The sequence below is a fragment of the Neofelis nebulosa genome, chromosome 14, assembly GCF_028018385.1.
Source record: "Neofelis nebulosa isolate mNeoNeb1 chromosome 14, mNeoNeb1.pri, whole genome shotgun sequence".
In the NCBI taxonomy this organism is placed as follows: Eukaryota; Metazoa; Chordata; class Mammalia; order Carnivora; family Felidae; genus Neofelis; species Neofelis nebulosa.
In genome coordinates this window covers 79,616,137-79,638,262 of record NC_080795.1, presented here as the reverse complement: position 1 = coordinate 79,638,262, position 22,126 = coordinate 79,616,137, and the positions used below count along the sequence as shown (strand labels likewise).

The 22,126-nt window shown below is 62.6% G+C and overlaps 1 protein-coding gene across 1 annotated transcript in view; it reads left to right on the top strand.

Annotated features, from left to right (window-relative positions):
- Positions 1 to 999: 999 nt before the first annotated feature.
- Positions 1,000 to 22,126, top strand: part of KCNK9 (potassium two pore domain channel subfamily K member 9) — a 74,290-nt gene continuing 53,163 nt past the window's right edge. The window contains exon 1 of the mRNA XM_058699181.1: positions 1,000 to 2,013. Coding sequence (XP_058555164.1) covers positions 1,332 to 2,013 — 682 coding nt within the window. The 5' untranslated portion in view covers positions 1,000 to 1,331. The remainder of the gene's footprint in view (positions 2,014 to 22,126) is intronic.

The following is a 22,126-nucleotide window of genomic DNA, read 5'->3' as shown; positions in this document are numbered from 1 at the left end:
GGGGAACGCCCTCCCCTCGAGCTCCCACCCTCCTCCGGGTCTCTCCTCTCCCTTAAGCCGCCGGTCGGCCTTCTCGGGCTGAATCCCATTTCCTCCCCCAGGCCCGGTTCTCTCAAACTCTCAACCCCGCGAAGCGGCAGGCGCTCCCGGGGAGCTGGGCTACAAGGACCCGAGCAGTCTCATTTATCCTCCCTTCCCCCTTGCGAAACCTGCTGGTGGCTCCGCCTCCCACCCCCACTCTGGCGACACCCAGTCCTCGGCCCGCCTCCGCCCCCTCCCCAGCGGCACCGGCCGCCCCTCCCTGGCTCCCTCCGCGTGCGCCGTGCGCCGCGCTCGGTCTGCAGCGGGAGCCGCCGAGGCCGCCTCGCCAGCTGGCTGGGGACCAGGCGGGAGGTGGCGCGCCCGGGAGGCTGCGGGAGGGAGGGAGGGAGGGAGGGAGAGAGGAAGGGAGGGAGGCCTGGCCTCGGCGTAGCCCGGCCCCCGCCCCCCACGGCCCTCCCGCCGGAGCGAGGTGCCACGCGCGCGCGCGCACACACACACACACACGGGCACACACACGGGCACACATACGCACAGACACACGCACACACACTCGGCTCCCTCCGGCGCGCACGCACGCAGCGCCCCTGGCAGACCAGCGCCGCGGCCGCCTCCCCGGACGCCCGGACGCCGGAGGGCCCCGACCCCGGCGCGGCTCATGCGCCCGCGCCCATCCCGCAGCTCCGCGAGGCCCGCGGGACCCCTCCCGCCGCCGCCGCCGCCGCCGCCGCCGCCGCCGCGTCCGCCGCCCCCGGAGGAGCGGGCTGGCCGACCGCCGCCGCGCCGTCCCCGGGCCGCCCCCGAGGCCGCTCCGCCGCGGGCCCTGCCGCCCTGGGGCCGCGCCCCGCTCCCGCGCCTCGGGGGCTGAGCCGAGCAAACTTCGCCGACCGGCCGACGCCCGGCGGGGACCCCGCCGCGTCCCTGCGCGCCCGGGTGGGCGCGGGGCGCTCGGACCTTCGGGCATCCGGCCGCCCCGCCCGCTGCACCTGCTCGGCCCCCTCCCCGCCTGCTGGGGACTCCGGAGACGCCGCCACTTCGCAAACTTTTCCACCCCCCCCCCCGAGGGGGGGGCGAAGAGGGCTGAAGGGGAAGGAGGTCCCGCGAGGCGCGCGCGCAGACCTGCGGGCTCCTAGCCGGGCGCCGCCGCCCGGGAGCCGGACCCGGAGGGGCGCGGGCTCCGGCGGCCGCCCTCCAGCCGCGCTCCGGCTCCCGCCCCTGCTTTTCCGGCGGGAGCGGGGGGCGGGGCGCGGAGGGCAGCGCGGCCCGCGCGGTGCCCAGCGGGGCCGCCGTGCATGGCCCTGCGCAGTGGGGCGGGCTGCTTCGGCCGGGTCTGGCGCAGGGTGTCGGGGCTCCCGGACGCCTGGCCCCGGCGCTCGAGCAGCCTCCTGTGCCTGTCCGCCTTCTCGCCCGAGCCCGGGCCCGCGCCGCCCCTGCCCCGCCAGCCGCCTCGCGGTGGCGGCGGCTGTGGCGGCCCCGGCGGAGGGGGGCCCCCCCAGCCTCCCCGCCCCCCGCCTCCCCGCCGCCGCTGCTGCTGCTCCTGCTCCTGCTGCTGCTGCCGCCGCCGCTTACAACTTGGAGGCGGCGGCGGCGGCGGAGGAGGCGGCGGCGGCGGCCGCCGGGCGCTGCAGTGGGACGCGCGCGGCTGCGAGCCTGCGGGACATGCCCCCCGCGCCGGCTCCTTGCTGGCGGCCATGAAGAGGCAGAACGTGCGGACTCTGTCCCTCATCGTCTGCACCTTCACCTACCTGCTGGTGGGCGCCGCCGTCTTCGACGCCCTCGAGTCGGACCACGAGATGCGCGAGGAGGAGAAACTCAAAGCCGAGGAGATCCGGATCAAGGGGAAGTACAACATCAGCGCCGAGGACTACCGGCAGCTGGAGCTGGTGATCCTGCAGTCGGAGCCGCACCGCGCCGGCGTCCAGTGGAAATTCGCCGGCTCCTTCTACTTTGCCATCACGGTCATCACCACCATAGGTAAGGGCCGGGCGCGCCGCCGCCGGGCTCCCCGCGCCCCGGGAGGAGTCCGGGGAGGCGGCTGAGCGCGCGGCGCAGGGCTGGGTGCGGGGCGCCGAGGGTTAAACGCAGCCTCGTCGCCGGGGCCCCTCCCGCCGCGCCCCCTCCTCTCTCGGGCGCCCCCGCCTCTCCTGCGCCTCCGCGCCTCGCCCCTCGTGGACCCCACCCGGGGCTCCGCTCCGCGCCGCTGTCTGGGCCGGGCGTGCGAGCCCCGAGCGAGCGTGCCGGAGCCGGGAGGGCGGAGGCGCCACTTTTGCGAAGAGAGTGGAGCGCTAAGAATAATCCCGTAGCAGACACCCACCCACCCACCGCCCCGGCGCGGGCTGGGCTGCGCGGGGTTCCAAGCCTTACACTTACTACCTCTCCGGGACTTGGAGACGGCTGGCCTGGCTCCGCCGCGCGGAGAGGGACTCGGGCGGCGGGGGACCCTCGCCAGCCTCCAGCCTTCTCTGAGCCCGGAGTCCAGCTTTCCTCCCTCGGGGTTCCTCCTCGAATTCTGGAGCCCGGTCGTGCCAGGTACCCGGAGGAGAGAGAGAGTTTGCTCTCTGGTGATTGGGGTGGGGGTGGCAACCGGGTGAAGTGCTCTAAGAGGGCAGTGGAGGGTGGGGGGCAGGGCAGGACCTGTCCTCCGGCCCCCCGCCCCCACCGGCTGTGATAGTGGGTGAGGCAGGTCTGCGGAGTCCCCAGAAACTGGGGAGGTTCAGCCCTGGTCTGGGGAAGAGAGTCCAATGGGTACACCCTGGGGACTCCTGTGGGTCCCTCTCCCAATGGTGCTAGCCAGAGAGCAAAGTCCCTAGTGGGTGCCCAGGGCAGGGCCCTGGCTGAGATCACGTGGTACTTGGAGACCCTTGGGAACCTGAGCGGGTGGCTTCAACCCAAGCGGACACGGCAGTAGGTAGGGTGGTGTCTCTGTGGTTTGCAACTTGTCCCCGCGCGGCACCCTGCCTCTGCCCAGCCATCTCCTTGGACCTGTCAGGGCCGCTGTGTTGGCTCGGGTGGCCTCTTTTCTGTGCCCGCCCAGCCCCCTGTGCCCCCTCGCCGTGAGAAGAGGTCCCCTCCTGCCCACCCTTGTCTCCTCCGTCCGCCCTGACTCCTCTGGACCTCCTCCTCTAATTTCCCCCTTGGTATTTTTCTTTGTCTGGAAAGCTCTGTATGCTGAAAAAGCAGGATTTCTCAGTGCCATATGCAACAGGATGTACCAGCACAGGACGGCCTGTCTCTGCTTCTTGGTTGAGAAGACTTTGTAGAGAGTCATCTTGTTTGAAATGTTTAATTCATTGGTGCAGGTTTTTATGTCTTTGGGAGGAAAATGCTCTTCTGTTGTCTACGTAACTAGCTTTGCTCCCGCTTGGCCCGGCGGCCAAAACACAGAAAAGTCCTTCCTTCCCCACACCCCACTGTGCCTCCAGTGCCTGGAAGGGCCAGGCGGTCATTACCGTCATTTTTGTCGTTAAACTTCCAGCATGAGCTGTGGCGGTCACAGACACACATGGTGCCGATCCTGGGGTACGGGGGCCTGTTTGCTGGAGAGCCCGAGAACAAGAAATGGGCCTCTGAGAACTGACTGCTCTGGGCGGGGAGGGGAACCCGTCATCCCCTCAGCATGCCTCCGATGATCTAGCCCCTGGCAGGTGAGATCCGCTAGCACACTGCGCCCAGGAGCGAAACGCGCACCTGAAACCCATCTGGTCGCGAGAGCTGAGCTCCAGCCTCGCGGAGCGGGTTGGAGTTAAAATCAAACCCTGAGATGCTCCCATTTACCTGAAAATAGAAAGAGGCTGGTAAAGTTCTCATCAAGGCGTGTTTGTTGACCCTGGCGGGTAGCTCCGAGCACATTCTAAGGAGAAACACGTCAAGGAACGTGTGGCCAGACCGAGGGTGTTCTTTGGCCCGGCACACGGGTGGGCCTCCAGTCTGTCCAGGACCAGGGGGGGCACCTGCTGGCTGTTGGTTTTCCTCACTTCTTTCGTCGAGTTTTCAACCCCAGTTTCTGGAAAGGAAGGTTGGGGCACAGACGCAAGGACAAGGAAGAAAACGTTGCCCTAACTCAGCCGCCCTGACGCTGAACTTGGAGCCCAGCGATCTGCCTTGCATCTCGAGTCTGGCCATCCTGGCAGACCACAGCGGGGTCATGTCTCTTCTCCCCACCTCAGTTTCCCCACCTGCAGGAGGAGCCTGACACAGGACTGATGTGCCCGGTTGGACCTGAGGGCGGGCAGGCGCCCAGCTGCCTGCGGCTACCTCAGCATAGCGCAAAGCACTCACTCTGTAGGTGTGAATTCACGGTGTTTGACACGGGCTGAGCCCGTGCTGTCTGCCCTGGGAAGCTGTTTAGCCCAAGAGCTCAAATTTACAGGAAACAAAGCACCTTTCTAGTTAATTCTGTTTGTTTTCTTCTTCTTCTTCTTCTTCTTTTTAATATAAATGCAAATTAAGGTCCTCCTAGGCCTAGAACAAAAAGCAGCCCCGAGCCGGGCCCTCTGAGGCACCGTCTCCTATTGGACGGTGATATTAATGGGTCAGGTGAATCTTCACGGGTGTTCTTATTTTTAATCTAACCTTGAGCGATTTCTCGAGCGGACTTCAACTTTGAGCTCCAGCCCACGAGGCGGGCGGGAACCTCGTGGCGCTCGTGGTCCGTAGGCGAACGGGGCTTCTCGGGTTCAGTTACTAGCTCCTTCCGTGAGGTGGATTTTAAAAGCAATGCAGTTACCATTTTGCATTGGGTCCATGGCCCCATGACAGGTTGTGAGGGGCTGGCCCGTGAACCTCGCCCAGCCCTCGGGGCGGGGGACTCTGGCCCCGGGCACCGAGGACAGAGGAGGGCAGCACAGGTCCAGCGGGCCCGGAAGGGCACGCCCAATGCCGCCCTCCACCGCTTCCGGGTGCGGTTCCTTCCTCTCTCTTTTTTGATGTTTGCGCCACCTGCCATCTGAAGCTGCCTGCGGGATGGGGCAGTGTTGACTTCCGAGAGGCCCGTGTGGAAGGTGGGAGCCCTGTATCTATGTCCCGTTGTGCTCGGCTGCTTAGCAGGGTGGTGGGAAGCCTCTGCCTGGCAGGGCCAGGGCCTCACTTGAATTTCCTGCTTGGGGCAGAGGCCTAAGGGACCCCCACTCTCCCAGCAGGTCTGTAGGCTTCCTATAGGAGGCACTGCGCCCCACAGTCGGTGCCGGTCTGACAGCAGAGGGGGCATCTCCTGGACCCTTCTGTTTTGAATCTGACGTCTGTGATCTAAGTTGTCACCACCTCTAGGATCATCAGAGAGGAAGAAACAGTGCTTAGAATTCAGATCTCCTCTGCGGGGTCCAGGAGGCCCATTTAAAAACTGGTCTGTGTAGGGGAAGGAGGGAGGGAAGGAGACACAGGCTTTCTGTTTTGGCTGCAGTTTGGAGGGGCGGTGTCTCTCTGGGCCCTTTGGGCTCCTCTGAAGCCGGGGTGGCTGCCCCGGGAGCTGAGGTGACAGGCCTGGGAGCCACGGTCTGCTGGCTGGGGGTGGGGCACACCCTGAGAGTTTTGGGGCCCCTGTGCGTTCCTTGCTCCAGGCCCCCTGCCGGCTTGAAGTCGGAGCGCCGAGGGGCATCTCCCCTTCCTCATTCACGCACAGAGCCTGAGTGGAGTTTTCACAAAGTGGAAAGCGTTTTCTGTGTTTTTCTGGCACTCTCGGGTGTAGTTTTCAATACACAGTTTACACTCTTGCTGTGCACCTGCCCCTGCCTGGTCTGCGTTGCCTCTGAGACTCTGGGGACAGTCTAGATGACAAGATAAGGCCTGGCCTTGAGGGGGGGCGAGGCGGAGCTGGAAACCCAAACGGTTGGTTGAGCTTCAGTGTGAGGCACAGGGACAGCGAAACTCCCTTAACCCGTTCAGTGCCGCAGGTGCAGACGGCCCCAGGGGTGCGTTCCTCGGTTGGCCCTTTGCATCCTTCTGGCAGGTTCTCACCCTCCAGGGAGGCTTGGCCTTCCCCTCGGCCCCTCACGGCCTCCCTGAGCTGTGCCCCTGCCCCCTGTGCCTCCCTTGGTGCCAGCGAGGTTGATATCATCTGTCCCGCCCCAGGCAGACTGTCTGTCCATCCCGCCCCCGCGGGCATCTTGTGAAGGATCACAGGGTGGAAACAGGCCCGGGGGGACCCAGCAGGCTGGTGCCGGAGGGAGCGTGGTGCTTTCACACAACTGCGCTCGCTTCTCCCACAAGACCGGTGGGAGCATCACCCCACCTGATGGATGGGGAAACCGAGGCATGATGAGGCAGCCCACGCGGAGGCCGAGGGCTGCGAGCTCCAACTGTGGCTTCGTCCCAGGAGCCGAGGATGGGCCTGTGGAACATTCCATCCACATCTTCTGCTTCTCCCTTTCACTCTGCTGTTCAGGAGACCTGCTTAGCGAGGGTCAGGTGAAGGGCCGGCTCACCCAGCGTGCGGGGCCTGGACAGGAGGCGTCTCCCTGCTACTTTCCGGTGTGGCCGCTGGCGGTGTGCAGGAGGCGGGCGGGAGTGCGTGGCTGGCTCCTCCTCCCTGGGCCCTGCCTGGACCCCGCGGCGCTCGAGGTAGCATTGGCCCTCCAGTAAACACTGCCTGTGGGTGTCATGGAGGAAGCCGAGAAGTGAGGTTCCTTCTGACCCTGGGTGGCGTGAGAGAGATAGCTTTCCTGAAGGGCATGGGGACACCTAGCCAGGTGCTCTGAGGCGGGGGCAGGTGTCAGACGGCATCCACCGTCCCGACACCCGTTGCCGCTGCCTCCTCTTTCCTGGGTCACCTCACTAGCCAAGTCCAGGAGGGTCAGAGCAGCAGCAGGAGGCGAAGCGGCCCTCTGTGCATCTGGCCTCCACGCGCACCTGTGTCCACGCCTCCAGTCGCCGGTCCATCCCCGGGTCCCCCAGGCGTCTTGCGTTCGCACCGCCCCCAATCCCCTTGCACTCCCTCCCAGGGTGCTCCAGGCACCTGTTTGTTTGTGTTGTGTATCCGTGCGTGATTGCAACCAGCCTTCTCTACAGCCACTCACTCCCCCTCTCGTTCGCTCGTTGACTCCTCTGAACGGTCACTCAGCCCTCCATGTACCGTGTTCGCTCCTCCAGTGCTGGGGTTTTACCCGTCTCCATCCCTGTGCTGGGTGGGAGTGCCCAGGGCCCCGGGTAGCCTCTCAGTAAGTGCTGATGCCCCGATGTGGGGGGACCCGAGGTGTTCCAGCCACATCACCTTCCTGAAAAGCGGTAGGCCAATCCCAGGCACTTTTGCTTTTTAGAAATGTTGACCGAAGTACGATGTTCACACGGAAAAGCGCGTGTAAGCAGAAGTATATCGTTCAGTGGTTCCCGTGACCAAACCACACCCTTGTAAGCCCCACTCAAATCAAGAAACATTGTTACCGGCACCCCAGAACCTCCCTCCGCTGGTCAGCTTCTTGAATGCCCCTACTGACAGGGAGCTCATTCCCTTGCATGCAAGGTGGTAGGGTGTGTTTATATGCACGATGAGGGTATTGTGTGAGGTTCTGATCTGGTGGGGCCACCATGTGGAAAAGCGGTGTGTGTGTTGGGGGGGTCATTCTTTCAAAGGGGTGGCCAGTCTCTGTGGTGGTCACCTAAAGAGGGGACAGAAGGTCTGCATTTAGAAGTTGGAGACGGGGGGGCTCAGGTGCAGAAGAGAAGAGGGAGGGACTCAGCACCTGGATGTGTGGTGCCACTGCCGTAGGGGGGTGTGCTTGGGTAGTCCAGGGTGCGGCTGGCCCTGGAGCCAGGACGGGCAGGCCGCCAGCCCAGGGGGGCCTGCCCCTGTGAGTTAGGGCACGGAGCAATGCTACTCTTGGTTTACACCAGCCTTGCCGGAGCACCAGGAAAACACCGTGGGAAACAAGTGTCCTGGACTCAGCAGAGCCCCAGGAATTTGGCGGCAAGGACCCAGGCGGGCTGGGCTGACAAAGGAGGGGCAGGCAGTCTGTGCCGTTAAGGGAGTCCCGCGGGCAGAGGCATTCTGGGATATGAGCATTGCAGTGAGGGTCTCCTCCTCCAGTGGAGCAGCCGCCTCCCTGCCAGCCTTGGGGAAGGGGGTTCTGGGGTTCATTTCACCAAGGGATTTTGTTTGAGGGCTCCTTTTCCCGCCCATCCCAACTCTGGGATCTCTGCCTGTACAATAGCTGAGGGCGCCCAAGCTGTAGCTTGCGGTTCTCCAAAGGAAGGAGTGAGCGGAGCTCGGCTTGCCCCCTGTCCTGTAACCGACTTTAGGAAATTGGAGATAGTCCTAGGCCCCCGAGTTTCTTCCAGTCGTACCTCCCTGAGCCTGGTTCTTCTCTGAGCAATTTCGGTCTGCGTGTGTGCTCTCCGAGTGCAGAATACCCCCTCCTCTCGTCTAGGTGCTGTGCTTCTGTTCATGCCCCCCCCCCCCCCCGGTTGGTAAGCCAGCTTTTCTGGGCAGCCCCTCCCTGCGCTGACGTGTCTCGAGCGGTTTCTCCGTCTTGCGTTGGTGTGAACCCAAGTACAGTCCCTGACGTGGATCTCTGAGGAAAAGAGTGGCATCGTGTGCTGTGGACCCAGAGAAGAGGGGATGGTTGACAGAAGAATTCGCAGTGGCAGGGGAAGGGGAGGAAATTCAGGAGTGGCCAGGAGCGTGTTGGGCCTGAGGGTCAGGGCACTGTGAGCAGCTGTCGGTGCTGGGGGTTCCCTGGCGGGTGCAGCCTGGCCGTGGCCACATCCCCACCCCACCTGCTCCCGCCTGGGCTTTTGGGGTCAGCCAGGCCTTGAGCAGTGACAAAACCTGCCTGGGGAACAGCCACTCGCAGGGGTGCTAGCTGAGTGGGGTGGGCGAGCCCTGCCCGGTCCTCACCCTCATCACGTGCCCAGCCTTAGAAGGAGCCAGTGGGTGGCCCCGGGTGAAGCGTGGGGTCAGACTAGAGGAGGCGGCCCTGTGGCCATGGTGCGGTGGTCGCGACGGGGACAGCTTTGGTGCGGCGGGGGATGCTGGGCCAGGTGTCCGGGGAGTGGGGGAGGTAGATCTGAGCCCTGCCCGTGGCCTCGGCCTTCCCGTCCAGGGGAAGCCACGTGCCTCCTCGGACTGGGCACAGAGGGGCTCGGGGAACAGGCGGAGCCCGGGGGCCTGTAGCCCCAGGCAGGACTGCCCCGTGTCTGTCTGTCCCGGACGCCCAATCCCAGCTGTGACCCACCAGCCTCGCTTCCTTGTCTGTGAGATGGGGACCTAGAGCTTTGTGTGTGTGGCCGTAAACATTGAGCGCACGTCTGTGAAAGGCGTCCTCGGAGGCACCTGGGGCTTTTGGTTGTGGTGATGATGGTCAGGCGGACGCCGGACTCCTGTGTGTGACGTGGGGGACTGGTCACGTGCCGCTACACCGCCCGCCCTCTCGAGGGTCGTCTGCGCTGTGACTTGTGGGGCCCGTGGCCCGGACCCTCGTGAAAGGCTCCCGCCAGCTGCAGAAGGAGGCTCTCAGGGCAGGATGCCAGGCCCGGGTCTTTTGGGGCCACCGCGTATAAGCCCAGGTGCTCGATTTCCCCAGACGGTTCCAGCCGAGAAGATGCGGCTTCGGGGATGCCTGCCGCCATGACCCCCTTTGTGAAGGTGACACCCTGCTAGGCCCCCCAGCACTCCGTTCCCCGTAGGGCCAGAGGCAGAGCCTCGGGCCAAAGCCCCAGCCGGTCCAGTGCCTGCCCGGGTCACAGTTCGTGCCGGCTTCCCTGGTCCAGCTGTGCCCTGCCCCCCCCCCCCCCCCCCCCCCCGCTGTCCTTTCCCCGCCTGGGCTGGGGATGCATGGCTGTGCCCCCGGCCTGCTGTACCTCGCCGTCCTGGGGCGCCTCTCCCCCGGTGCCCTAGTTTTGTGTCTGTGCCACAGCATCCTCTGCACCGGAGGCCCCAGGGCAGGGCTGGGCTCGGGCTCCCCGGATGGTGCTCAGGGCAGGCCCCCTAGACACCAAGTGCCACCTCTGGCCCCCAGAGGCAGGAGGACTTCGGGCTGGCTGCTTCGGGGGGCCATCTTCCCGCGTGGTTGTGCCTTGGGGCCCCGGGCGCGTGCCCGATGGAGGAGGCCCCTTTGGAACTCGAGCTGTTGGTTTTAATGGGAGATGGCAGGTTAGGGGCCCGTCGTGCCAAATGGGGACCTTCCCGCTCCTGCGGCTTCAATGTGTGACGTTGGTCCCCAACCCACCACTGGTGACAGACCCACGTGAGTTAGTTGGGCGCCTGGCGGGAAGGGACACCCATCTGCGACACGGCCTTTGGCTTCACCAGCTGTGCCGGGTGTGTGGGGGCACCCCGTTGGGGAAGGTGACAGGCCTCCCAGCAAGCATCATGAGGCCTTTGCCCGGGCCGAGGGCCACGGGGGTTCATACACGTGGCCGCTTGCACCCCTGGCGCTGCCCCCCCCCCCCGGCCTCCTATCCTGGGGCCCCTCCTCTCCCTGCTTCCCTTCCTCCCTCTACCTCCCTCACACACGGCCCGGACTACCACTTACCTGGCAGTTCCCACCGGAGACCTCGCATGCGCTGTTCCCTCCACCCAGCCTGGGCGCAAGATGCAGAGAAGGCGTTTGTTGACTGACTGTCAGCCAGAGGGTCAGGGGCCGGGAGCGTGAGCGTGTGCTGTGTGTCTCCGGGTCCTGTTGACCGTTCCCTGGGGGTGCGGAGCGGGCACGTAGCTGGGACGCTGTGGGTTTCAGGGGTGGCTGCGGTCTTCTGGGGATGAGGGGCAGAGCCTGGGGGGCTGTCCGCCCCCGGAGGCGGTCTGGGCTGTGCACTCACGCCTCGGGCCCCCACCACCGTTTGTGCCCGCGCACCTCCACCGCGGCTGCCCCCGCCCGCCGCTTGGAGCCCAGGAGGAGCTCGGTCAGGTGACTCTGCCCGGCGACTTGGGGCCTTGGTTGGGAGCTTGTGTGGTGCCTGCCGGCAGGGTTCCCACCTCTGCGGGCAAGAGACCGTGATTTCTTCTGAGCCCGGGGAGGATGCTGATGTGAGCGCAGAAGAGAGCACAGGACCGCGTGGAGGGACCGCGCGGAGGGCCCCGGCCCGGGCCTGGGGTGCGCTGGGTTCTAATCCTCCCCGGTGACCTCGGGCTGGGGCAGTGGTCTCCCCGGGGCCCACCCCTGACTTCAGGGCAGGATGCGTCTGTGCAGTGGGGGTCATCCTGTGCGCGGCAGGACGTCGGGCAGCATCCCTGCCCTCCACTGACTCGTTGCCAGCGGCACCCTCCGAGTTGTGACACACAAAAACGTCCCCAGACATCGCCACGTGTCCCCTGAAGTGCAGAATGGCCCCTGGCCTGGTGACTTCTCTTCCCTGAAGCACTTCCGTGGAACTGGAGAATAAGCCACCTTCTGGGCCACGGCAGGTGGGGGCCACGCCGGGAGAGGCAGCCCAGTGGTGGGGTTTCTCAGGGGAGGTGACATCCGCGTCAGGATGTGGATGGGCAGGGGAGCTCAGGTGGGGCTGAGGTGAGCCTGCTTATAGAGGGTTCAGGTGAGCCACTTTGGGGGGTCTCGGGGGGACCATTTTAGGGGGTCTCGGGGGGCCAATTTAGGGGGCCTCGGGGGCCAATTTAGGGGGCCTCGGGAGGGCCACTTTGGGGGTTATCGGAGGGGGCACTTTAGGGGGCCTCGGGGGTAGCCACTTTAGAGGGTCTCGAGGGGAGCCACTTTAGGGGGTCTTTGGGGGGCCACTTTAGGGGTTCTTGGGTCCACTTTAGGGGGTCTCGGGGGGGCCACTTTAGAGGGTCTCGGGGGGAGCCACTTTGGGGGGTCTCAGGGGGGCCACTTTAAGGGGCCTCGGGGGGGCCACTTTAGGGGGTCTCGGAGGGGGCCACGCAGGTGGGCAGGGTAAGCTCACTGGTGCTGGGAGGACCCCAGGTGGACCCTCGTCTTCCACCCCTTAAGCAGACACCCCGAGCATGCTGTGTTGGGGGAGCGTGGCCTCGGCTTCAGCCCTGCCCTGAGGCCCTGGGAATGGAGACAGCTCTGGGCTCCATGGTCTGCCAGGTGGTGTTGGGGTCTTTGTGTCTCTTGGAGTAGGTGTGAAAACGGGTGCTGGTGGTATAGGGCTGGCCTGGGCTTTGAGCCACGTATCTTGTCTGGGCCCCGGGAAAGGGCCAGGCCCCGGGATGCTGGGAGCGACTGGGGAGATGTCCCTGCCGGGTCTGGTTGTCATGAGGGGCCTCCCAGCGTGAGCGCCATTTCTGGGAGATAAACCCAGAGCGCTGGGGAACACTGGCGGTTGGCAGAATGGGTCTGTCACCTGTTAGGGACAGTGCTCAGGCCAGAGGGACCCAGGCACCGGCAGAGTGAATGCTGGTGTGTGCTCACATCACTGAGCAGAGAACATTTTATAAAGAGGGGAGAAAAGCCCCCACAACTCCCCTGTGGTTCTGTGGTCGTATCTGAAAATGACTTTAGCTTTTCTTGTTCACATGCTCATCATTTTGCCCACAGTTGTGTACTGTTTTTATCACTTCATCAGAATGAGTGTGTTAGAGATTATGTTCAGCTGCCTGTAGCTGAAAACCCTTTCGGTGGTGCCTTGACCAAAAGCAGTTTCCTGTCTCTCTGTTATGGAGTCTGGGATGAGCAGGTGGGCTGGCAGGCACTCCAGGATGCCTTCAGAGACTCTGGCTCCTGCTGTCATTCTCTTCTGCCATCTTAGTGTGGCTTTTGGCCTAAAGCCGGTGCCTCATGGCTCCAAGATGGCTGCATCAGCACCGGCATCACCTCCGGCATCCTCCTGGCAGCGAGAAGCAGAAGAACAAAAGAGAAAGGTGTGTGCCAGCTGGGCTTGCTCCTATCTAAAGAGCTTTTCCGGATGGCCCACCCACGGCCAGGACTGTGTCTCATGACCAACCCCAGCTGTGAGGGAGCTTGGAAAATGAGGCGTGCTGTTTCTCAGACCTAACTGGGGTTCTGATGGTGAGGAAGGAGCGGAGCTAGGTGTTGGTAGGCACCCATAGTGTCTGTAGGGGACGCCTAGCAGTTCAGAGCCCTTTTGTTTCTAAGTTTGTGTCCAGCACTGCCTTGTGTTTCTGCCGTCTTAAGGGAGATTTGTTTTCACGGCTCTAACTCCAGTAACAGAATGTCTTGTCATCTCTTGACTCCTCTATTCATAGCAATTTAATGTACCTTTTTTTATTTTCATTTTTCGCCAACTCTAGGCAGCGCTTTCGTGAACATCTGTGTGCGTGTGTAGCTTGGGTTGGGTTCTTCCCTAAGGGTTTTGGGTGACGGTGGGATTCCCAGGCCAGAGGGCGTGAGGGCACCGGTGATGGCGGGTAGCGTCCCCACCAACCACACAGGCGGATGTGGGTCTCCTGGTGCCGCCGCGGCTTCGGCAGCTCTCGGCAGTGGGGAAGACGTGTTTGAGGTCCTCGCCATCTCAGAACATTTTCTTAGCAATCTTTGTGTGGCCGGGACCCGGTCGTGCTGCGTTGGAAGGCTGGTGTCCCCAGGTGCAAAAAATCCACCGCCATCTCGGACACAGCTGGTCCAAGGGACTCCGAGGGTGCAGTTGTGGACCTGGGGCCCTTGACCTTCTGAACACCGTGGAGCCAGGCCTGGGAAGGGGAGCCCCTGGGCCCTGGTCTAGCTCCGGGGATGGGAAGTTTCGCCGGGTCCCTCTGGTCCTGCCGGTTGGCTTGGTCACTGGAACACCGAGCTGAGAAGCAGCCCCAGTGGGAAGAGTGCCCTCTGCGATGGATTAGTCATGTCTGCCTTGGGGACAGAGTGGACAACGGTGGCGTGCGTCCTTGTCCACCCTGCACCAGTGAAAGGGAGAACTGCGGAGATGGAAGGCTTTTCCGTCGCTGTGCCTGGAGTGCCGGCACTCCATAGGTATTGCTTGTCCCTGGGCGGGGGTGGGGGGGGTGTCTGATTTACAACACAGGTTCCCTTTCTCTACCGCCTTTGTAACCCTGTGAACTAGGTGGGGTCAAAGATTAGCCCTGTTATGTTGAGGCTCAGAGAGATCCAGTGACTTGCCCGAGGTCACACAGTGACAGAGGCAAATGTGGCATCAGTGTTGAAACAAACAAAAGAGACAGAAGATCTCTCGGCGGCTTGTTTTAGTCATGCCGACCAGAGCTTCCCGGGGCAAGGTTAACCTCCCTTCTCTCGCCACAACAACGGAGTGATCATTCGTGATTTCTCCATGGGGTTCTGGTTCCTGACACTCCATCTCAGCGAGTTGCATCCTGTCAGCAACCCCATCGGACGGATACTTTCGTGTATTTCGTTTTAAGCTGACGTGGTAGACCAGAGAGGTTACACAGTTTGCCCAAGGTCACGCAGCTAAAGAGCGGCCACGCCGGGAGTTATGCCCGGGCAGTCTGACCTCAGAGTCTGTGCTTGTAGCTATCGCGTTACATACTGCTTCTTTCGACCTTCTGTATCAGCTAGCTAGCGACGTGTAACAAATCACCCGCAAATGTGCAGGCTTAAAACAACAACCATTTATTACTGCTTGCAGCCTGTGGCTCAACTGGGCTTGGCTGCCCCAGATGGCTCAGCCGGGCGCCTTTTCTCACTGCTGGTCTTCAGGCTGACAGACGGCTCTGTGCTAAGCCATTGTGTGTTTTCCTTCGGTGGTGGCAAGGGATCAGCAGGCAGGGAAGGCGAGTGAGGTCCCTTATGCCATGACCCTACACTTTTGCTGTCATTCCGTCCACATACCATTGGCTGAAGCCAGTCACATGATCAAAGCCAGCGTCCATGGGCAGGACATCCGCCTCCCCTCGATGAGGCCAGGTTGCTGGTGCTGTCTGCTCCTTCTGCTGGCTGACCCAGAGCCCGTCCACGCCCCTTGCTGCTCCCTGTACTCAGCTGCTGGGCACAGTGGAGCGAGCACGGCTTTGGACTATGATCTGGGTTCAAATGCTCCCCACCCCTCTGTAAGGCAGACAGGGAGCCATCTCTCTGCGTTCGGCAGCCCCACTCCACGATGAAGTGCCACAGACCCAGGGCTGGAGCACCAGAAGCTTGATTTCTCCCAGCTCTACAGAACAGAAGTCTGAGGTCAAGGTGTCTGGTCGTCCCCTGGTGTGTCCATGTCCTAATCTCTTCTTTTTTTTAAAAAAAAATTTTTTTTTTAACGTTTATTTATTTTTGAGACAGAGAGAGACAGAGCATGAATGGGGGAGGGTCAGAGAGAGGGAGACACAGAATTGAAACAGGCTCTGGGCTCTGAGCTGTCAGCACAGGGGCCCGATGCGGGGCTCGAACTCACGGACCGCGAGATCGTGACCTGAGCCGAAGTCGGATGATTAACCGACTGAGCCACCCAGACACCCCAAGGATCACTTTTTATAAAGTTCCAAGGATGCTGGAAAAGAACATCTATCTCTCCGCTGTGCCTACATTTCTACATACACCTGTAAAATCAGACTGGTTTATTACGTTATTCGACTCCTTTTCAAGGGTGGAAAACCAGCGAATGCTGGCTAACTCAGCCCGCGCGCACGTGGGGTTCGGCACACAGAGTGTCTTAAATGATCACTGTTTGGTTGCCTTTCATGCCCGTAGCGGAACCTGCGCTCATTCCCGCTGCCCACGGCCCCCATGGCGGTCACGTCAGGTGTCCACGCCGCTCGCTTCCGCTGCCGGGCCCCGGAGACATCCCGTCCCACGCCCGGTCTGTGGTCGTGTGAGGATCGTCATCCTTACTGAGGCCCGATGAATTTCTGACAGACGTCTGTTAGTGCTTCCTTCAGCACTTTGCCACTGGGATTTGCCAGTGTATTTCTGGCAAATTGTATTTCTGTATCTCTGGCGATTTTTAGTTTCGTGTATTTTGAAGCCACGCGGTTGGATGTATAAAGGTGTGTTCTCTCTCCCTGGTGGAGAAGCTTTACAAAGCAAGTTCTTTATGGTTTTTGATACCTTTATTTATTTATTTAAAGTTTATTTGTTTTTGAGAGAGACACAGTGTGAGCGGGGGAGGGGCAGAGAGAGAGGGAGAATTTCAAGCAGGTTCTGTGCTGTCAGCGTAGAGGCGGATGTGGGACTCGAACTCATGAACGCTGAGATCATGACCTGTGCCAAAATCAAGGGTCAGATGCTTAAACCACTGAGCCCCCCCAGGTGCCCCTGTTTTTGATACTTTTAGCTGTAAATTCTTTCTTGTCCTGAGATTATGTCTGTGTCTGATTTCTTCTATGAGCACCTGTTATATAGATGTTCGTGTTTTTACCTTCTATTTTACCCTTTTTCATCAGGAAGGTTGTGACATGGCTTATAACAAAAGGTGTAAAAGTAAGGTACAGAACCAGGTCAAAAATCGTGTGTGTGTGTGTGTGTGTGTGTGTGTGTGTGAGAGAGAGAGAGAGAGAGAGAGAGAGAGAGAGAGAGAGAGAGAGAGATTCATACATATTAACCTTCACAACGGCTTTGAGACAAGTTGATGTGTATTTGGAGCTTCCTAGGAGGCAGGACAAGAAGAGAACATCACACATTGGGCTCAGAGTTGCAGAGTGTGTTCTCCTGTGGTCGGAGAGGGCTGGCCGAGTAAGGTGCCTGTGTCAGGAACAGCGATGGGGACCAGGCTGAGGTGTGGCTGGCCTGGAGGCAGCCAGAGGACGCGGATTCCCCAGGGAAGTGTGAGTGGACCGTCCAGGGGTGAAGGTGCAGGTCTCCGGGGTGTGCTCCCCAGGGCCATCGGTGCCCAGGCTCCTTGGATTCTCCCACTCTGTCTTCCTGAGTGCTGCCATTTGGACCTGTGCTGGCTGCATTTCTGTTCCAAGAGGGAGAAGACGGGGCAGAGGTCAGCAGGGTTATGCCAGCCAACACCACCCTCTGGACACACTGCCCTGGGAGCCCGGGGCAGCTTCTGCTCCTACCTCGTTGGCCGGGGGGCGGGGTCTCACGGCCCCACTTAGTGTGGGGGTCGTGGCTGCGTGCCCCGTCTCACACCTGCCTCCAGGCCCCGGGGACACAGAGCCCCGACCCCTGGATACCCTGACCACCCGTTCGTTCACCCTGCAGACTCTGCTCACGCTCTCCCCATGGCAGGGACAGCCCTCTGAGCCCTCAGCCGCGGTCAGCCACTACGCGTGCCGACGGGCGACCGGGCGCCTTGCAGGCAGTCCCGTGGACAGATCTGTCTTCCCTGTCCGGGCTCTCTCCCCCCCGTCTAGGGAGTGATCCTGATCCTGCAGACGGGGTTGGCTCCGAGGCCTCCTGCTGCTGAAGGCAAGGGCCAGGGTGTCTCCAGAACCCCTCGTGGAGGAATCAGCCCAGAAGATGGCACTGGAATGGGCAAACACTTGCACGGAGGGGCACCCAGAGGGCGGCGAGCATGGCCGCAGGGGTGTATAGGAGGGGGCTGCCTGGTCTCCGGACATCTGCTCTCCTCCTCTGGGCAGGGGACTCTGGCCCTGGCAGGACATTGTTCTCTGCTTCTTAAGCGTTTCCCCTGGACCCAGCAGCGGCCTCCCAAGAGGGGGTGCTAAGTGTGTCGGTACCCGGGCGGGGGGTGGGGGGTGGACCTTGGCCATCAGCCAGCACCTTGCTCTCGTGTGCTTTACCAGAGTCCTGGGGGGCCCCTGTCCCCAGCCCCTGACGCCCCTTGCTGAAGCCCATCCTATCCCCCGCTCCCCACCGCAGACCCGGGAGACCCGGCTAGCAGAGGTGTTCTGGGTTTTTCCTTCGGGTTTTGTTTTCCAGCCCAGCCTAGGTCCTTTCTGGGCACAGAGAGGAGCCCTCTGATTTTTGGCTTCCTCGGGGGATGACCTAAGCATTTGTTTTCAGAGGGCTGGCGGGGGCCGCCAGGCATTATGCAACACAGCACTAAGACCGCGGTTCCCGCCGGCCCTCTCCAGGCGCGCGCATTTCTGGGGTGGCTCAAGGCCTGTGCTGATGTGCGTTGCGCTGGCTGCGGGCCATGGGATCGCGTCGAGTCACTCCCTTGCTGAAAAGCCATCGATGGCTCCCGGCGGCCTAGAGCGTGCGGGCGCTGCTTCTCGCGGTCCTTGAAGTCAGAGCTGTCGCCTGCCGCTCAGCCCCGTCCCGGCAGCACCCGGGGCCTGCAGACCGAGTTTCCCGACCACTCAAGACCCACCCTCTTTGGAGTCCTCTCTGGCTGCTTAGGTGCCCCTCCCACATGTCCCTGTAGCGCCAGGGCCCCTGCGGGCTTACCACCTGTCGCCCTGCGTGCAGCTCAGCGCGTCCCAGGCCTGGCTTCCTCCCCTGCCTCAGCAGGAATGCCTTCACCTCCCTGTGGCTGAGGCGTTTGTCCTCTGGCGTCTGGCACTGAGCAGGCCCTTCCGAGAACGTTTGTTGAATGAACATAGGCGTGTAAATGGAACAGCTTCCACAAAAGCTGTATTTAATTGTTCTAGAATATTCTCCAGGCCTTTCAGAAGAGCAAATTCTTGAAAAACAACAGCTGAAGGGCAGGTGTCGGCACAATGTGGTGGGTCGTTGTTGGGAGGGCGGTCCCGCCTTCCATGGGATGGGGTCCTCCCTGCACCCCTCGGCCTCTCCGCTCACTCTGAGATACCCACTGACTTTTCTGGTCTCCCTCCGGATTCCCTGGGCACCTGCACGGCCTGGCCTGGTTTCCGTGGGGCCACCAGGAGCTTGGGAAGGGAGCCCTCTCCCCACCTGGGGCTGGGCCACTCTTCTAGGTAGCTCACTCCCCCTAACTCCGGGCTGGCCAGCGGGCCAGCCTAGTAGCTGTGCTCCACAGTGGTGCTCCGGGCACTGGCCCTCACGTTGGCCTCTCCACTCAGATCGTCCCCGTGAGGTGGGCCTGACCCACGGCCAGCCTTGCTGCGGAATGTTCCAGACTCTCACTCTTTCTGGCAGAGGCATCACTCAACCCAGCCTTCCCACCGCTGTGCCGTCTACGGCTCCGCAGCAGGGGTGAGCCTCCTGAGGCCGGAGGCCCTCGTCCCAGCTCCCGAGGGGGCTCCGGGGAATCTGCAGGATCACATCCAGACTTCTGGGGTGTGCGGGCGCCCACACAAAGCCACCCTTCTCTGCCAGCTGCCTCTCTTCAGGTGGCCTGTGCCCCTGCCTCCCGCCTTTGCTCGGGCTGGTCCCTCTGCCTGGCACCTCTGTAGGCCACTGTGCTGTTCCTTCTGCTCGGTGGGAGCGTGTGGAGCAGCCCGTTCGAGGGGGAGCGTGCCCAGCGGTCAGAGCCGCCGGGGGCGCCACTCTGCTGGGGGCACGGCCTGGCCTGGCCTCTCTCTAGCCGGGCGACCGTGAACAGGCCATGTAGCTCGGTTCCCACCGGTGATGTGGGTAGAAGAGAGACCGTGAGGGCGTGGTGAGATGACGTGGGCACGCGGTGCCCGGTGGCCGAAAGGTGCACCGCCGGGCGGGGGAGGCTGTGAGGAAGCAGACTCTGTGCCAGGTGCCCCTGCACAGGGGGTGGGAGGCGCACGTCTGGGGACTCAGTTGCGTCTGAAGCTGCAGCTACGAGATATGCCGAGAAGGCAGGAGCCAGGGCGGGGCTGAGTTCTGACTGACGGTCGGGGACGGCGCCCGTGCCCCCGAGGAGAGCTCTTCAGGCTGGCCCCCCACTGAAGGCAGGGGTGAGGCTGGATGGGCGGCGCCTTGGAGGACATGGAGGAGGAGGGCACTCCGCTCTGGAGCCGGAGAACGAGACCCACTGGGCTCAAGTCCTGGCTCAGCCATTTACTAGAGGGGGGCCCCAGGTGTCGCTCTGTCCACCCTCGTTTTCTCCACGACGGTCTGGGGACCACAAGAATGCCGATGCTAGAGGGCTGGGCGTGGCTCCAGAGAGGGACTACAGGTGATAGGCCTGCTGCACGCTGGGCGTGCACCTCACTTAGGACACACCGTCCCCCAATCAATGATAGCAGCTATGACACAGGGCAAGGTGCACCTGAGAAAGAGCCCCCGGCTGCAGGGGAAGTGGGGTGGCGGGGCTGTGGGGAGGCCGGAGAGTGGCAGCGGCTGCAGCCTCCCGCCCCCAGCCCCCAGCCCCCAGCCCCCAGCCCCCAGCCGTTGAGCACAGGTCCCGGCCGCACTGAAGGAGAGAGGCAGACCTGGGGCACTGAAGTCTCAGACGGACAGACCAGCGTCCTCGGGCTCACCCCCCCCCCCGCCTCCCCCACGACCCTCCCCTGCCCAGGGCTGTCCGATCACAGCCCCTCTGGACACGCAGGACCTGGCCGGCCTCACGGGCCGCCATCTGCTCGGACGCGTCACAGGGCATGAAATGGGAGACTGGGCTGAGAGACCGCACGCTGCCGTGGCCCTGGCGAAGGCTCCGTCCTGAAGCTGGGCCTTCCCTGCCCCTGTGGCATCCCCGGAGGACCCAGCCCTGGAACTTCCGGTCCCTGCACTTCTGCTGCTGGCCAAAAATCAAGCCAGGAGCCCACACTTGGCTTGCTCCGGGCCGAGGCTGTGCCAGCAGGAAGAGAAGCGGCCAGCGCCCGCTGGCTGTGGGTGCAGCTTCCCAAGTCCCTACTGGCATGGGGTGGGACCGGGTGGCTCAGGGGAAGGGACCTGGGAACTGTGGGCTCCCCGGCCACGCACCCCGGGACGGCACTGAGCCTGGCACATGCAGCAGGGACGCTCCCCGACTCAACACATCATGGCAGCTGTGACGGGGGCTCCAGGGCAGTTGGGAAGGAGCCCCAGTACACGGGTGGGAGGGCCGTGGTGATGCATCCTTCGTCCTGGCTCCTTCCTTGTCCCCGTGTCCTCAGTGACTCAGTGCTTGTGACACGTAAGGCACTTGATAAATGCTTGTTTGTTAACGAGTGAATCCGCGTGGAGTCCTGCTCTGCCCCCAGCTGTGCAGCCGCTTCCCCTCCCCGGCTTTAGTCTCCTGAGCTGTGAATGGGCACCTGGGAGAGACTTGGCCCAAATCCTGGGCTTTGCCCTCGCAGGCTGTGTGGCCTTGAGTGAGCTCATCAACCTCTCTGAGCAGTACGTGACCTGTGATGTGGGACTCCCAGCGCGAGGACTGACTGAGAAGATGCTGGAGAGTGAGCTCTAGGTGCCTGGTGACTGGTGCCGGTCCCTGCGGTGCCCCCAGTGTTACCCGGGGATGCTCGCACCCAGACGTCCTGGGCCGAATGGTCTCTCCCTGTGTCCGTCAGTCAGCATGGTGCTGACCTCTTGGAAGGAGAATCTGACCACAGCGGCTCGGTTGGGGATTCTCCCCGGAAGAGGAAGCTTGGGTGTCAACAGGCCAGGTTAGCTCCTCAGGAGGTCGTCAAGGACTCAGCCCCTCTGGCCTCCTGTGTCCCCGTCTTTAGCGAGTGGCTTTTATTTGTCATTCCTCATCTTCTGGGGTGGGGTGAGGAAGGGGAGGAGCTAAGGGGGGTGTCCCCCGCGGCTGCACCTGAGCGTGAGGGACATAGACTCTCCCACAGCCCCGCCTGGAGTGAGCGTCCGCCCTCCCTGGCCTCATCAGGGTCGCGTGGCCACCCCTGGTATTTCTAGGTGGGCCCGTGGCTGTTCAGATAAGACTGAGGTTCTCTTCGTGAGGACGAGGGGCGAGGTGTCTAGGGGACAACCTGTGTGCAGTCCCGGAATCAGGTGCTCATTACTCTGAAACGTGCTTTAAAACAAAAACAAACTTGTGAATCATCGGGCTGTTTCTCCAGGCCCCTGCAGCGGCGGCTGGGGCTCCCCCTCCGTGTGGATGGAAAAGCTGGGCGTGGCTGGCCTGGGGAGCGAGGGGGCAGCTGTTTGGCCCGCTTGAAGTCTGGAGAGAGAGACCATTCATTGCCGTGTCTCAGAGCGAGGACGTTGGTCCCAGGATGGGAGCCTGTATGTCAGCAAGGACCCATTGGTGGCCCCAGCCTGGCCACGTGGGGCCACGGGCCAGCCCAGTGTCCTCAGGCCGTCAAAGGGAATGGTGTCTGTGGAGGTCAGAACCGGCCACGCCACTGAACCTGGGACCTTCCCGACAGGACATCCGGCTTCTTGGAGGCTCATTCCAGCAGAGCCGGGAGTGAGGGCAGAGATGCTGGCCGTGAGCTAACCCCCAGATGCACTTTGAAGTGACCTGGAGACAGGTACCCTGCGAGCCGGGGTGAACACGGGACAGTGGTCCCAGAGGGGCAGTGGCTCTGGCTCTCTCAGCCCACAGGGGAGGTGGGTTCAACTCCTGAATCCGAGAGGAG